At 43.3% G+C, this 14,668-nt stretch overlaps 1 protein-coding gene across 2 annotated transcripts in view; it reads right to left on the bottom strand.

The window, feature by feature from the left end:
- IREB2 (iron responsive element binding protein 2) overlaps window positions 1–14,451 on the bottom strand; it is a 42,079-nt gene extending 27,628 nt beyond the window's left edge. Inside the window, exons 1-5 of one of the 2 annotated variants that reach the window (XM_083398875.1) lie at window positions 14,276–14,451; window positions 10,300–10,389; window positions 4,462–4,627; window positions 2,193–2,330; window positions 1,426–1,641 (exon numbers count right to left, since the gene is read on the bottom strand). In XM_083398875.1, the coding sequence (XP_083255001.1) occupies window positions 1,426–1,641; window positions 2,193–2,330; window positions 4,462–4,627; window positions 10,300–10,389; window positions 14,276–14,294 (629 nt within the window). In that variant the 5' untranslated portion in view covers window positions 14,295–14,451. The remainder of the gene's footprint in view (window positions 1–1,425; window positions 1,642–2,192; window positions 2,331–4,461; window positions 4,628–10,299; window positions 10,390–14,275) is intronic. The other variant, XM_083398876.1, reaches the window with a different exon arrangement.
- Between the last annotated feature and the right edge of the window lie 217 nt (window positions 14,452–14,668).

A 14,668-nucleotide genomic window follows, 5' to 3' on the forward strand; every position in this document is an offset into this window, starting at 1 on the left:
AGCAGCGAAAGTCACAGGGTGACCTTAGGCCAGTTACAGTCTCTCAGCCTAACCTACCTCACAGGGTTATTGTGAGGGTAAAACGGCAGGGAAGAGAACCACATACATCATCCTAAGCTCCTGGGGGGGGGGGGAAGGTGGGCTAAAATGTAATTCATCAAAATCAAAAATAAAATAAGTACCTGCACTTTGGAGCATGTCCAAAGTCTGTTTCTGGGGGTTAATCTGGCTGACCCACTGGTCAATTTAATCTGCCCCCCCCCCCAAAAAAAGCTCAACAACTTCAATCCTAAAAGCTCAACAACTTTGGTCAGCCCTCACACATGTTCACTTCATCAAATCTGGCCCTCTTTGAAAAAAGTTTGGGCACCCCTGGAACAAACCCAAGAATGTCTGAATACGAGAATGACTTTGTAGCTTGATGGTACACTGTTATGCTGCTGTGAACCACCCTGGGGGTCGTTGGATGAAGGGCAGCATGAAAGTGTAATAATTATAAATATAAATAAATAACATTCAGTAGGCTAGTAGACAATGTGGTTGTAGGATTCCACCATCCATGGCACCGTATGAACTGATTTGAGATAAATAAAAAACAATACAGTGGTGCCTCGCAAGACGAAGAGAATCCGTTCCGGGAGTCTCTTCGTCTTGCGGTTTTTTTCGTCTTGCGAAGCAAGCCCATTAGCGGATTAGCGCTATTAGCGGTTTAGCGGCTATTAAAGGCTTAAGGGATTAGTGGATCAGCTGCTAAAAGGCTATTAGTGGCTTAGATCAGCTGATAAGAGGCTTAGATCAGCTGTTCAGCGGCTTATCGAACAGCTGTTAAGCGGCTTAGGGGCTTGGGGAAAAGGCTGGGGAGGGGGAAAAAAACCCCAGGAATCGCAAGACATTTTCGTCTTGCGAAGCAAGCCCATAGCAAATTTGTTTTGCGAAGCACCTCCAAAACGGAAAACCCTTTCGTCTAGCGGGTTTTCCGTCTTGCGAGGCATTCGTCTTGCGGGGCACCACTGTACTTTCCAACTTACAAAGTGAACTAAGAATTTTCTCCACGTAGATGTGTATTGTTTAAACAAGGAGAAAAATGTATCTTGTTTTGTTTTTAAAAAGAAATTAAAAAAAGGAAGTGGCCTTTAGAATAAAAACATTTTTGCCTTGTCAAACATTCACTGTGGCAAAAGAAGCAAGACCTGAACTGTTACATGCAGCCAACCTGCCAGTTTTTGATTGCCAGTAAGTTACAACTTAAAGTATGGCAGTGTTTAGTGTTAGATAAATCAGTGCCTGATAGTTAACATGCTCCATGTTAAACTTGAGGGATGTACTGTTATAGAGGAATTGGAAGCAAGCCCTAGCAAGGGCATAGATGCTTATCTGCAGGAAGAAAGCAAACTGAAAAAAGGAGAATTGGAGAGAAAAAATTACTCAGGCACTGGTTGAAGATGAAAAGGACACAGCGGAGGCGTGTTCTCAATCTGCACAGAAAGAGGCCCCGAGTTACGACCAGACTCTCCATCACATGGCCCTCTGCAGCTGGACTGGCCCCTGCACGGTAGCTTCCGAGGAGCTTTAAGTGGAGAAAGTTTTGGTGGTGGCCTCTGTGGATCACCACCTCCAGGATTGGGAGTGTTCTGTATTGCACTTTAAAAAGAAACAGAGAAAATAAACCGGCTTTAGTTTATCAAAATCTTTTGAAATACTAAATATAAACTAAATGTAAAATATATACATTAAAAACCCCAAACAAAGCAACACTAGAATAGTGAGACCATGTTTCATCTCTCAAGAGATGAGAGATGCTAATGGTTTGGTAAACTTCAGCAGGAGGCAATTTCAGCTAGGAGACATCCACCATGCCTCTGTGTCTCGCAGAACTGGCACCTGGGTGGTGCACTTTAGAGCAGGGGTGGGCAACTATGGCCCTTCATCTAATTTCACGAGAATGAGGAGGAGTGGGGAAGGGTGGCAGAAAAGAAAGGGAGTGGAAAAGGGATTGCCCATCCACTTTTGGCTCTGGCTCTGCTTACTTCCAGTATGCAGTCCTCAATACAAGAGAGTCAGTGTGGTGTAGTGGTTAGAGGGGCTTGACTGGGAGCAGAGAGTAGGAATTTCACATACATGAAGCGACCCACATTACACTATAACTGCTACTAAAAAGTAAAATAAAAACAAAACAGTTGTACAATAAATACCATTTACTGAAGTCAATCTGCAAAGAATGGTCCACAGTGAGATCTGTTGGGCAGGCAGGATGAACTTTTGTAGGATCCCCTCCAAGATTTTTCACAGCTTCCCTCATAGCAGCAAAATCCACTATTGCAGGAATTCCACTAATGAAAATGACCAATGTAAAAAATATTTAGCTGCCATACAGAATAAAGATCCTTTAAAGCCAATGACACGGGCCCCATACTGGTTAATACAGCCTTAGTAGGTCCCACATGATAGCTCAGAAACACTCAGGAAAACTTTTATTTTATGCTACAGAATATCCTTGCACTGAATGAGACAATCCTCGAAATACATAGTTTGGAGAAATAGAAACAAACCACAGACTTGCAGACTGCATCTTACCCTCTTCACGTGCTATTTCAACTCTCAGTTTCCTGTTAGTCATAACATCTGTATCAGCAATTATTGCTTGTGTCTGCTTTCAAATCAAAACTGGAAACCCAATCAAACCTCCAGTTCTGGAGCGCATACACAAACAGATGTCATAATTCTGCTTTGCACTAAGCAGAAAGTACAAAGTGATGCTGTGCACAAGAAGGAAAATAGAAGTATGTGAGCCTGGTTTGTTTCTACTCCTCTAAATCACTTTGGATGGTTGTTTGGTTGTATGTTAAGGTGCACATCAGAGTCTAATGAGACCTCTGTATCACCTTAATTCTCAGCACTGGCCAGCCAGACGACAATGTTGCCAACAATTTCAAGACAAAACTGTCAACAAGAGGCAAATCCCCGGCAAATTGCTTGCATCAAACACCATCCTTAATACTGAGCCACTTGCTACATGAACCTAAGTTATCTAAACCTCCTCCTCAAGCCCAGTCTGATTAGGTCTGGGTACACTAGAAGGCAATGGGCACACCTACTCCCTGCATTTAGTACAGTATAAACAGATTGAGTGCATACCATCTTGTTGCTCTGACAAACAGAGCTGAGAACATTGGGTCTACCTCTTGATGGAGTTTATTTTTTTACATGGGACCACATTTTTAGGGATTCTGAAGCACACCGTAAGCCCTGCTAGTATTGATCCAGCCTTTACCATTAACATGCTCATGTTTGACACAGGCCCACCTATGGACATGTTTTTGAAGATCTAAATTTCTTCCCATGGTTTTCAAGTACTTACAGCAACATATTCCAATTCCTCCTGCTATGTCCATGCTGCTATAACCAATTTGCTAACTAGACATGCAAATGATTAAAAGCACAATTATATGCCAACCGTGTTTTGCATTACACAGAATTCATGTTTGAGACAGAGACCAGATTAAAGGAGTAAGAATTAACTGCTACTGTTTGCTGCTGCACTTTGAAGGTTTACATTTTTTTAAAAAAATGGTCGCAAGCCACTTTGCTTTAGCTTCAAAGTGACCAGGACACAAATCCAACTAACAGGAATAATACTGTCAACACACAACAAATAAAATGCTTAGGCAGGGGACAGTAGCACATCCTTTGTATGCATGAAGTCCCAATTCAATCCTTGGAACCTCTGGGTAAGGCTGGGAAAGATCCTTGTCTGGAAAGCAGCTGTCAGTTCATGTAGACCAAGCATGGGGAACCTCCGTCCCACGACCTAATGAGACCCAGCCAGAATCCCAATTTGGCCCATGAGGGTTTTCCCCCCATGCCATGCCCTGTGCCAGGTGTAGGGCAGGTAAAGATGTAGCTGCAAAAAGCTCAAAGTGTACTTCTGATCATACCTTAAGGAAGCAAGGCACCTTTTAAAATTTGGAGCCAAATGCAAACCCTATTGGGATCAATTATACTCCAGAGTTCTTGACAGGGAACTGTGAAGTGGAGCCACTGGCTGGATCCTATTCCGCATGCCTACTGAGCTTGACAGACTAATGGCCTGACTTGATATAAGGCAGCAGCCCATATTTATGTATGTGGAAGAATGTCCCAATTGTGAAGAAACAGTAAAGTCATTAGTGTGAGATGGGAACTGAAGCAGATATGTCCAAAAGTCCCTGCCGCATATGTAAGTATCTTGAGACATACACAAAGCAGAGTCGTCAGTGAAATGATACCCCATTATTTCAATCACTTTTCCTAAAGAGACATTCATTATGTAGATCTGTTGCCAGTATAAACCTACATGATATCTGAACTTCTGACTCTCTAAATACTGTGTAAGTTCCACCCTGAACATTTAGATAAAGCCTGCAGTGATTGAAGAACGCATTAGACCCAGCTAAAATATATAATGAGGAAAATGTGTCTTACGTAAAGTCTTGGAGAAGGACTCTGGCAGGACAGAAGGGCACTTCAACATTGTTCTGTTTTTCTTTCCAGTCCAAAATGTTCATAGCATCTTCTTTTTTCACTAGGAAGCCATCACAGTTGCGGACAGCAGCTTCCAACAGTACCCGTATGGAGTAAGGCAGGAAATCTGCACAAAGATAAAGTAACTGAATTGGTCAAGTTTGGGATGGATTCACTTGTGTATAGGCTACTCCCCAAATATATTTTTCCCCTCCCTTCTGGGCCTTCACATCTCTAAACAGAGCCTTTAAAATGATGTTGATAGCTGTAGTGCTATTTTGATAAAGTGAGTGCAAACTATTCTTGGTAGGAAAATTAAACAAATCAAAATAGGATACTTATTTGCACCAATCCCCCATGTAAGTGAGCTAGAACCCAACATCGCACTTTTATTATTGATTAACAACATGCATAAACTGGTATATGGTCGCCAATTGGTGAAAGTAAATTAAACTACACTCGTATATTTCAGGCTGTCCAGAGCTAGATGGAATTCTGGAAGTGGTGGTTAGTCTGTCAATTTCATTTGCTAGTCTTTGAGATAAAAGGGCTCCAGTTGGGGAAGGCTGAACTAGCGCAACAGGGTCTCAGTACCCTTGAGTGTCACAACAAAAGGCCAATAAATGCTAGGTAACACTGAATAGTTTTCTTTATTGACAAAGATAAGCCAGGAAATGATGCTGCTTAGTTGTAAGACGGATCTCCTTGATATTGTGCTTCTGGGCTTTTTGTTGTGGCAAGAACATTAACTGACATCTTGAGAAGGCCAAGATTAGTACAGAGAATTGTTCCTCTGACGGATATGGCTAAACCAAGGGACTTGGTCTCACGTGGCCGGTAAAATTTTACTGCTTCAAATCCATGATGTTAAGTCCAGCATGTGGCAATAAAAAGATTTCATAAAAGTACAGTGGTGCCTCGCAAGACGAAAAGAATCCGTTCCGTGAGTCTCTTCGTCTAGCGGTTTTTTCGTCTTGCGAAGCAAGCCCATTAGTGGATTAACGGATTAGCGCTATTAGCGGTTTAGCGGCTATTAAAGGCTTAAGGGATTAGCGGATTAGCTGCTAAAAGGCTATTAGCAGCTTAGTGCCTTAGAAAAAGGGGGCGGGGAGCGGGAAAAAAACCCCCAGGAATCACAAGACATTTTCGTCTTGCGAAGCAAGCCCATAGAGAAATTCGTCCTGCGAAGCACCTCCAAAACGGAAAACCCTTTCGTCTAGCGGGTTTTCCGTCTTGCGAGGCATTCGTCTTGTGGGGCACCACTGTATTAGTGTCAGGGTAGGGTGAGGAGAGAGAAAAAATGATAATGAGACTAAGAAGGGCTCGGATTGAAAATCTAGGCAGATTAAAAGCAATGGGGGAAATGTTAAGATATTTCCCTCGGAGTGACCAATATTTTAGATGCCGTGCAGCACAGCTATGTCTATTTTCCACCTTCAGGGAATACTTCATGCACTGACTTGCCTGCTGGAATCCTGGTGCACTTGCTCATGAACTCTTTCACACAGCAGAAATCAGGGGGTCAAGCACACGCTTTGTACTCAAGAGGTTCAATCCCTGGCATTCCTACAGATCTACTGCCAGTCAGTGAAGACAATGCTGAGCTGGACGGCCCAATAGTTTGAGGCTGTATAAGGCAGCTCCCTGGGTCTTTATGATTCTGGGGCATGTTCTAACATGCATGTGTTCACAAAGGGCATTTGTGAGGATTTTACAGCAACCACCTCAGGAGATAGCGGTTACCCCATTTAAAAATAATTCACAATGTAAAGCTGCAATAAAGTAGACTGACACAGCACTAGCTAGCAAGTTTAACAGGTCCGCATACTATTTTTTCAGCTCCAGAGAGCACAAAGTGCTGCTGCAGGGCTCACTAGCTTCATTCAAATGAGTTGGGCTTTACAAGGCAGACAGCATGATCTCACTCTCATTAGGTGATTCATCCGAAGGCTAACCATGAATCGGCAAATGTGTTTTAGATTCAAACTGCCAAAATTTTGTCCTTTTTGCAATTTCCCCCATTTAATTAAGAACATGGACTCTATGCAAGACTTTTTTAACTGAATCCCAAAGACTTTAATAATTATTTTCAACCTGATCAGTATCTACATGCAGTTTGCCCACAAGCGACGCTCAACTTTCTATATTTATATAGCAAAACCTCAGAATGCATCTGAACAAAAGGAGTCAAATGCAAGATTTGGCATTGATGTTTTATTGTGTTTTTAATATTCTGTTGGGAGCCACCCAGAGTGGCTGGATGGGCGGGATATACAGTGGTGCCTGGCAAGACGAAAAGAATCCGTGCGGTTTTTTCGTCTTGCGAAGCAACCCTATTAGCGGCTTAGCGGATTAGCGCTATTAGCGGTTTACCGGCTATTAAAGGCTTAAGGGATTAGCGGATTAGCTGCTAAAAGGCTATTAGCAGCTTAGTGCCTTAGAAAAAGGGGGTGGGGAGCGGAAAAAAATCGCAGGAACTCGCAAGACATTTTCATCTTGCGAAGCAAGCCCATAGCAAATTCGTTTTGCGAAGCACCTCCAAAACGGAAAACCCTTTCGTCCAGTGGGTTTTCCGTCTTGCGAGGCATTCGTCTTGCGGGGCACCACTGTAAATAAATTATTATTATTATTATTATTATTATAAGGCATGTGATGCAACAACCTGACTGAAGCAAAACAGGCCTGTTCCATGCCTGGCGGGCAACTGGTTGGAAACCCTATGCACATGTAGTGAGTTCCATAACGGAAGGCAAGATAAACATGAAAAACAAGTAATTTGAGCAATTAATACATTTTTTACATTAATTACCAAAGAGAAAGCAGATAGAGAAGTCCCTCTCCCTTATAATACTAAAACCAGAGGTCACCCAATGAAGCTGAATGGTGGGCAGGGGTGCCAACTTGAATAAAATATTGGGGGGGGGGGTTTCCAGGCAAGCTCCACCCCACATAATCTATCACAAGACACGGCACCCACCCCCATTTGAATAGCAATGCCCATTAACTTTGGGAGGCAGCTCCCTCAAATATTTTGTGGGGGGGCAAAGGGACCTCAGTCCCTAGGAGTCGGTTCCTATGATGGTGGGACATTCAGGATAGAAAAAGACGCAAAGAACTTCACACAGTACATAGTAAAATGGAATTCACTGCCACGTAATGTAGTGATGGGCACCAAACAGGAAACAGCCAACCTCAGTACACCAGGTGCTGGGGAACACAAGTAAGGAGAGTGCTGTTGAGCTCATGTAAAAAAACTGGTCAGAATCCTGAACATGGCCTCTTTTTATTGCTCTTACAAGTTTCCTTGCTCAATAATCAGGGTTCTCATGTGCCTTGAGCAACAGCAACCAGCAACAATCAACACTCGAGGACAGAACCTCGGTGTCTGGTAGACTAGCCAGATTGCAACCTAATTGCCTATTTTGACACATAACAGGGAACCTCCTGAAAGGTGACAGCAGGCGTTTGGCCAGTTGCTTAGAAACCCAGTGCTGGGCTGCTGGGTCTCTGTCACCTAGCTTCAGTTTGGCTCTTGCACTGTTCCGTGTCTTGCCTAACTTCCCTGTCTCTTTTCCCCGCAGCTGTTCCTGTGAAGGGGGGGGGGCGACATTGGAGACAAACCCTCCCCTGGGCACCTTGCTTATTCCTAACCCCAATTTTATCAAGAGTCAGCCTAGTCTGAATTCCTGTTGATGGACTGTGCTCTCTTGATCCTGATTGTCTTCTGGTAGCCAATACTGACCTAGAAGAGCCCATGGTAAGGCAGCCTGATATGTTCATAAATCTGCTTTTCAAAGGCTATAAACAGCAGAAACTGTTTGCGTCCATGTTTTACTCAAGATAACAGTTGCAGGCTAGCGACAGCCAGGCTGAACAAAGTGATAAAGCTCTGGGAATACGTATTCTGCAGTAAATGTCAATGAACTCAGCAAGACTTACTTCTGAGTAAACATACATAGGATGGCTCTATAAAACTAAGGCAATTTTAGAGCTCTGCAAAGGTACATCAAAGAAAGCACTGCACTGTTTAATATTTGTTTAAAGTAAATAAGAGATACCAGAGGCCTAGTAAGAAGAGTGGTTAAAAGTATTTTTTTATAAATATTTTGTATTTATTTCTTTATTAAATTTCTATACAGTGGAATCTCTGGTTGCAAATGTGATCCGTGCGGGAGGCACATTCGCAGGAGGCACATTCACAACCCGCAAAGCGCGATTTAGTGCTTCTGTGCGAGCGCCGAAACCCGGAAGTAACCCGTTCCGGTACTTCCAGGTTCGGCACGGTGCTCAACCCAAAAACACGTAACCTGAAGCGTCTGTAACCCGAGGTACCACTATACTGCCCTTCACCTGAGGATCACAGGATGGTTTACGGTATAAAAAGTGCTTCAGTAATATGTCTATATGATCCACCTTGGCTCATAGGTTTTGTTTCTTACTATGTTATGTAACAAATAAAACCTATGAACCAAGCAGTGGTGTGTAGTCAGTGGACTAGGGGGACTAGGCTAGTCCCCTAAATGTTCCCAGTATTACAGTACTGTACAGTATTAAAGCCTGGCGCCTCCTTCCCGAAGCCCAGGAAGCTTCTGCCTGGCTTACGGAGGGAGGTGCGATGCTCACATGCGTGACAACCTGCTCCACATCACCCTTGCAAGCTGGTGCCTCTGGCCTTAACTGTTCCCCTAGGAAAAATTTCGCTGAACACCACTGGAACCGAGGTGGATCAAATAATACATATTACTGAAGCACTTCAGGTGAAACACTTTTGTTTTGTAAACTTCACCTTAACTCTGCTTGAGTTACGTGTCCCAACTGAAGTTACCATGGAAGCTATGACACCCATCTAGAATTTTAGCAATATGCAATAAGATAACTAACTGTGGAACCCCAAGTATGTTTACTCAGAGGTAAGTCCCAATATGTTTCATGGACTTAATTCCTATTAGGTTTGTTTAGGATTACAGCCAAATTCTGCTCAATTGTTCTTGTTTCAGAAAATGACAGTTAAAGTAAAGGGTTTGAGCTATTACACAGTGAGTGCTAATTTTAATAAAATTTTGCAAAAATGAATGGGGTGGGGGGCTTGGGAGTCATGGATATTGGCCTTGTACGTGCCAGCAGCCCATCAATGGAAACCAAACAATGCATACAAAAATGTTGCTTTCCCCTTCCCCACTTGCAGGAAAGTTAACTATCTTCGCGCCATAACTAAGTTGTACTGTAACAGAGCTGTGAGGAACTTCAAAGAGATTGCTCTGATTTATGTGATTTTCAACTAACTCAGTGATAGCTCTTGTCCATTAAGGCTGAAATCCAATAATGAGTTAGATGAGTTTGAACACTTTGAAATCAGTGGACATAAGAATTCTGAAGTCTACATAGTATTGAGCTTCATGTTATACTGGATAACAGAATTTGGCCTCGTCTCAGTTTGTTAGAAGCGTAAAACGTGGAAATAAATTCCTAAAAACAGCTAGTCTAGATTACAAATACGTGGAGCAAGGCCCAATCCTAACCCCACAAGGGAGTAAACTCCATTGGATTCAATACTGCTTGCTTCTGAGCAGGCAGGTTTAGGACTGTGTTATTTATGCAGTAGATGTAATCATCTCCATGGCAGTGCGATCAGCATGTAATAGTGTCTTATATCAAGCCATATATTTCAAAAAGTTCTGAAGAAAACCAGAAGCGCATCCCAACCTATAGAAAATTAGCACTTAAATTTTATGTAATACAATATTGCAGGTATCACATTATTAATGAAGCCATATTAACAAAAAGACAATTAAGTGTTACCGTATTTGGTGCCTCCCAGTTTAGCAACATTGTAGAACTTCTTGTCTGTTCTGTCATTCAGTGGTTCAATTAAGTGCTGGAAAAGGCGCTCTGAAAGACAAGTCATACTGTTGATTAATATAATATGTTGTTATAATACATATAACTGATAATAGCACAGATATGGAACAACAGAAGGGAAGTAACTATTGACAATGACTTCTTGCCAAAAGAAGACAGGTATATATGATAAAAAACTACAGCTATAATTCTATTCACATTTACTCCTAGGTAAGCACAATAGATCTAGACTGAACAAGAATGCATATTAACCAGCAGTGTTAGAAACTCACATATATAAGCTAGGTGCTAAATGGCTCTTTAAGTCAACGTTACAGTCACCAAAACGGAATGTCTAGTTGCCATTTTTGGGTAAGATGGCTCTAAAGTCTTATTTTTCAAATGATTGAATGGCTGTGACTGATTCTCAGTTAAACATCTATATAGTTCAGATGACAACCCTGAGCTAGGTAAAGAACTTTGAGAACTTAAAGAAGTCACTTTATCCAGGGACAGTCCATATATTGGCCTATTCCTACCTCTTTTTCTTATTCATAATGTAATAATGTTCTTCACAACTGTGAGCAGGGCAGTGGGGTGGGGTAAGTGAAGACAAGCGACAACAATTTCACTACTCCTGCACAGAAAAAGCATTTCGGTTCCTGAAATTCATTCTGATTGTACAGAAAAAAATAGAACTGATAGAATTCTACAGGGTGTGGTATCGGTGTGTGAAAACATTCAAGATCCAATGATCCCCAGGCATTCACCTCTAGATGGTGGAGATGTCAGGTGCCATCCTGGTGCCTAGGCATCTTCACTTGGTTGCAAGTGGCCGAAAGCCACGTGCGAAATTGCCCTGGCTAATTTCACACACTGTTAACCAGTTAACAAAAATAGGATGAAAACTATAAGGGTGGAGTTCTAAGTGAGAAAACATGCATACAGTACAATTTGTCAGGCACATAAATCTGCAAACTGATTGGAATAACGCATGAGAAGTGCTTTTCCTACTTAAGTATTTATACTGCATTTCCTCCCCAAGAATTGTTTGTAAGCTCCATTAATTTCAAGGGCCTGGTTCACACACAATACACTATGTGCACAAGCCTCAGAACCCACGCACTCCTTCATTGTGGTCAGGAGGAAGACACTGAAAGCTTTTGCTTCAGTTGTCAACTGTAGTTGTATTCAAAACCGGAAAAGCTGTATTTAGTATTAACTATAGTTTAGGGAAACAAGTTAACTTTTAAAATGTGCTCTGTTTCCACCCCGCCCCGCCATTAGCAGTAACCACTGTTAGTGACCACTATTACTGACCACTCCTCTTCTCAGTTTGGATGAAATGAGGAACCATTCTGTTCCCTGCAAATAACTTGTGCTCATTCCCATAGCACTGAACTGTGGTTTTATGTTATGTTTGAATGCATTCTCAACATGCAAGCTTAGGAGTGCAGCTTTAAACATCAAAAATGTTTTTACATCTTCTATTGTAGATACGTTATTCAAATAATTTACTCAAGTTGTACTGATTACAATTCTAAGGAACAAACAGAACAATTTAGAGTGGCTTTGCACAATTTACTGCCACTAATCTTTAGATAGTGTGTAATAGATTAAATGTATTCTGTCTTCCAATCCTCTCTCAACCCTCCATTCTAATTATTCTATAGCTACATTTGGAAGCAGCAACATCTGGATGAATAAAAAAGCTCCACTGTGATTTAACTGAGGAGATTTCCCCCTGAAACAGGAATACAGTATTATTCAATCAGTCACAATTCAAAGGTCAGCATGCTTAGGCTGCAATCCTAAATACAACCCACCTACAAGACCGACCCACTGAACACAGTGAGATTTACTTCTAAAGAAACATACAGGAATTGTGCTCTATTTAAGCCCTTTGATTTGGGTGGGTTGAACACCAATAGCAATGTACTTCATTGCTACAATGCCATTTTACTATTCCCTGATTATATAAATACCAGAATCAGTTTCAAAGAGGCTTTATACTACTGGGGACTAAATTAAGAGTTTGCAGAACTTAGTTATGACTAAGTGATTTTTTATTACATAACCAATATTTTGATTATAGCTTTAAGTGGTGTCGACATGCTTCATAATGGGCATATATGTTTAATTTTCTTTACAAAAGTAGCCATACAAGTCTGATCATACTTCTATAAAATATTGTTCCCATTAACATGCTTCATATTATTCATCATATTTGAGTAGCCTCAAGCAATTTTTGGGGGGGAAATGTAAGGGTTAAGGCACAAGGTATACCTTCTTTTTAAAAAGTTATCTGAAGAAACATAAACAAAATATCTTTCTCTTTGAAGGTTTGAGCTGCATAGATTCCTCACGCTAGTAAACTGTGGCATTCTGAAAAATGCAGGAGGGTTGTGCCCATATCTACTAGCATTGCTACTATTCATAATTGGCCTAACAGTATTCAATCTTTAGTAACCCAAGCCCTTTAAAAAAAAAAAAAATCACCATTCCTCATAGTATGCTGACAGGCACTGAATCCAAGGGGAAAGTTCCTGGCCATTTTGCAAGCTGGACTCATTGTCTGGCGAGGCCATTTTGCTGGTGGAGGCTTTTGCTCTTAACATGAAATACTTTTCAGTAAAGAGAATCATTCCCTAACTCGATCTTTACATCACTTGCATTTTCTATGCTGTTTGAGCATGCCCATCTCCTGCCATCAGCTGACAGCTTTTGCTGGGGGACACAGGAATGCAAATATGCGGGGAAAATTAAAAGAAGCAGGAGCAACAGCACAGAACAGCTCCTAAATTTCCTTTTTACATACTGATCTGCACCTGTCAAGCCATAATAAATAATAATAACAACAACAACAACAACAACAACAACAACAATAATTTAAAATAACCAGGCTCTTCTGGCTGAGCAGCAAGGAGTGCAAAAAATAATAGAAAAAAATTAAACACAACACAGAGAGCATGGAAACTGTTACATGAGGCACAGAGGGCAATTTTGTTTCATTTTCTCAAAGGCATAACACAAAAATCCCATCACGTTTATACCAAATAATATGGCCTACTTTCTCACTTGAAAGAGGATGCATCTCAAACCTGTGTCAGGGCTGTGTGTGTGTGTTTGTGTGTGCAGACTGACATTAAAAAAATTTATGAAGCAGCATTCAGTTAACTCCCTGCTGTGCACAGATAACTAGCGTGTCACAGCTAAGACAAGTTTCTTGACACACTAGCTTTCTTTAAAAACACATAGAAAACCAGGAGTGTGACATGGCAGCCCCACCCCCCCTTACAGCACACATGCACAAATGGAAAAGTAGTTTATATAGTGTACACAAAGCCGGAGGACCAGAGGGCGTGCGTTTCTCTCCAAAACGCTAGCCTTCGGTGAATAGAAGATATTTGCTTTTAAGTAGGGCGGAAGGTTCACTGAGCGAACAACACCCCCCCCCCCGCAATCGCTGCCACAACCAACCCCGCCCCCCCCAACCTGAATCGGCACAGTCATGACGGAGATGAACCTCCCCACCCCCACGAAAACAAGGCCTCTCCTATTCCCCCACATCAAGCGCCCAGAGGCGCAGTAAAAATATTTAACCCCACCCCATTCTTTGACTCGCCCCCCCCCCGCAACCTGAAGTGGCCCAGCCCTGACAGAGGTCAGCAGCCCCGCCCCCGCCTCCTCCGCTCCCTTTACACGGGGCTGGGGAGAGAAGATGGCCGACAGACCCCGGCCCCTCTGAAGACGGGGGGCTGGCGGGGGGGGGAGAGGCAAGCACAAAGGGAAAGGGGCAGAAAAGACCGGGGGGGGGTTCTGAGGGGGAGGTGAAATGAGGCCTGAGGGGGGGCGGCAGGAGAAGGAATGCGCTTGAGGAGGGTCGAGGGGGCGCGGGGTCCTTCCCTCCCTCCGCCCGCCTCCCCTTCACACTGACCTGGCCCGGCCGGCTCCATGTCACTCCCTCCCGAGAAAGGCGGCGGCGGCGGCGGCGGCGAGGGAGGGGGGCGCGAGGGGCCAAGTGCCCAGGAGGGGCGGAGTCTTCCCTCAAACGCCGCGAGAGGTTAAGCGCGGCGAGGAGATAACAGGCTCGCCTCGGCCCCTCCCTCTCGTCGCGGTGTGTGTGGGGGGGGCGCTCTCGCGAGAGGTCGGCCGCCGGCAAGAAAGGAAAGCGGCCGGAAATCTCGCGAGGCTCTGCTGCAGGGAAGGAATAGCGGCGCTGGCCAGCGGGCCGGCCGCAGCTCTCGCGACACTTGAGCCCCCGCCGTGTTTGTCGAAGGAGGGCAAAGGGGCCGCGTGTGCTGCAGCTGGGGGCGTCGCTGGCTGGGCC

The sequence above is a fragment of the Podarcis tiliguerta genome, assembly GCF_965153285.1.
Source record: "Podarcis tiliguerta genome assembly, chromosome: 9".
NCBI classification, from domain to species: Eukaryota; Metazoa; Chordata; class Lepidosauria; order Squamata; family Lacertidae; genus Podarcis; species Podarcis tiliguerta.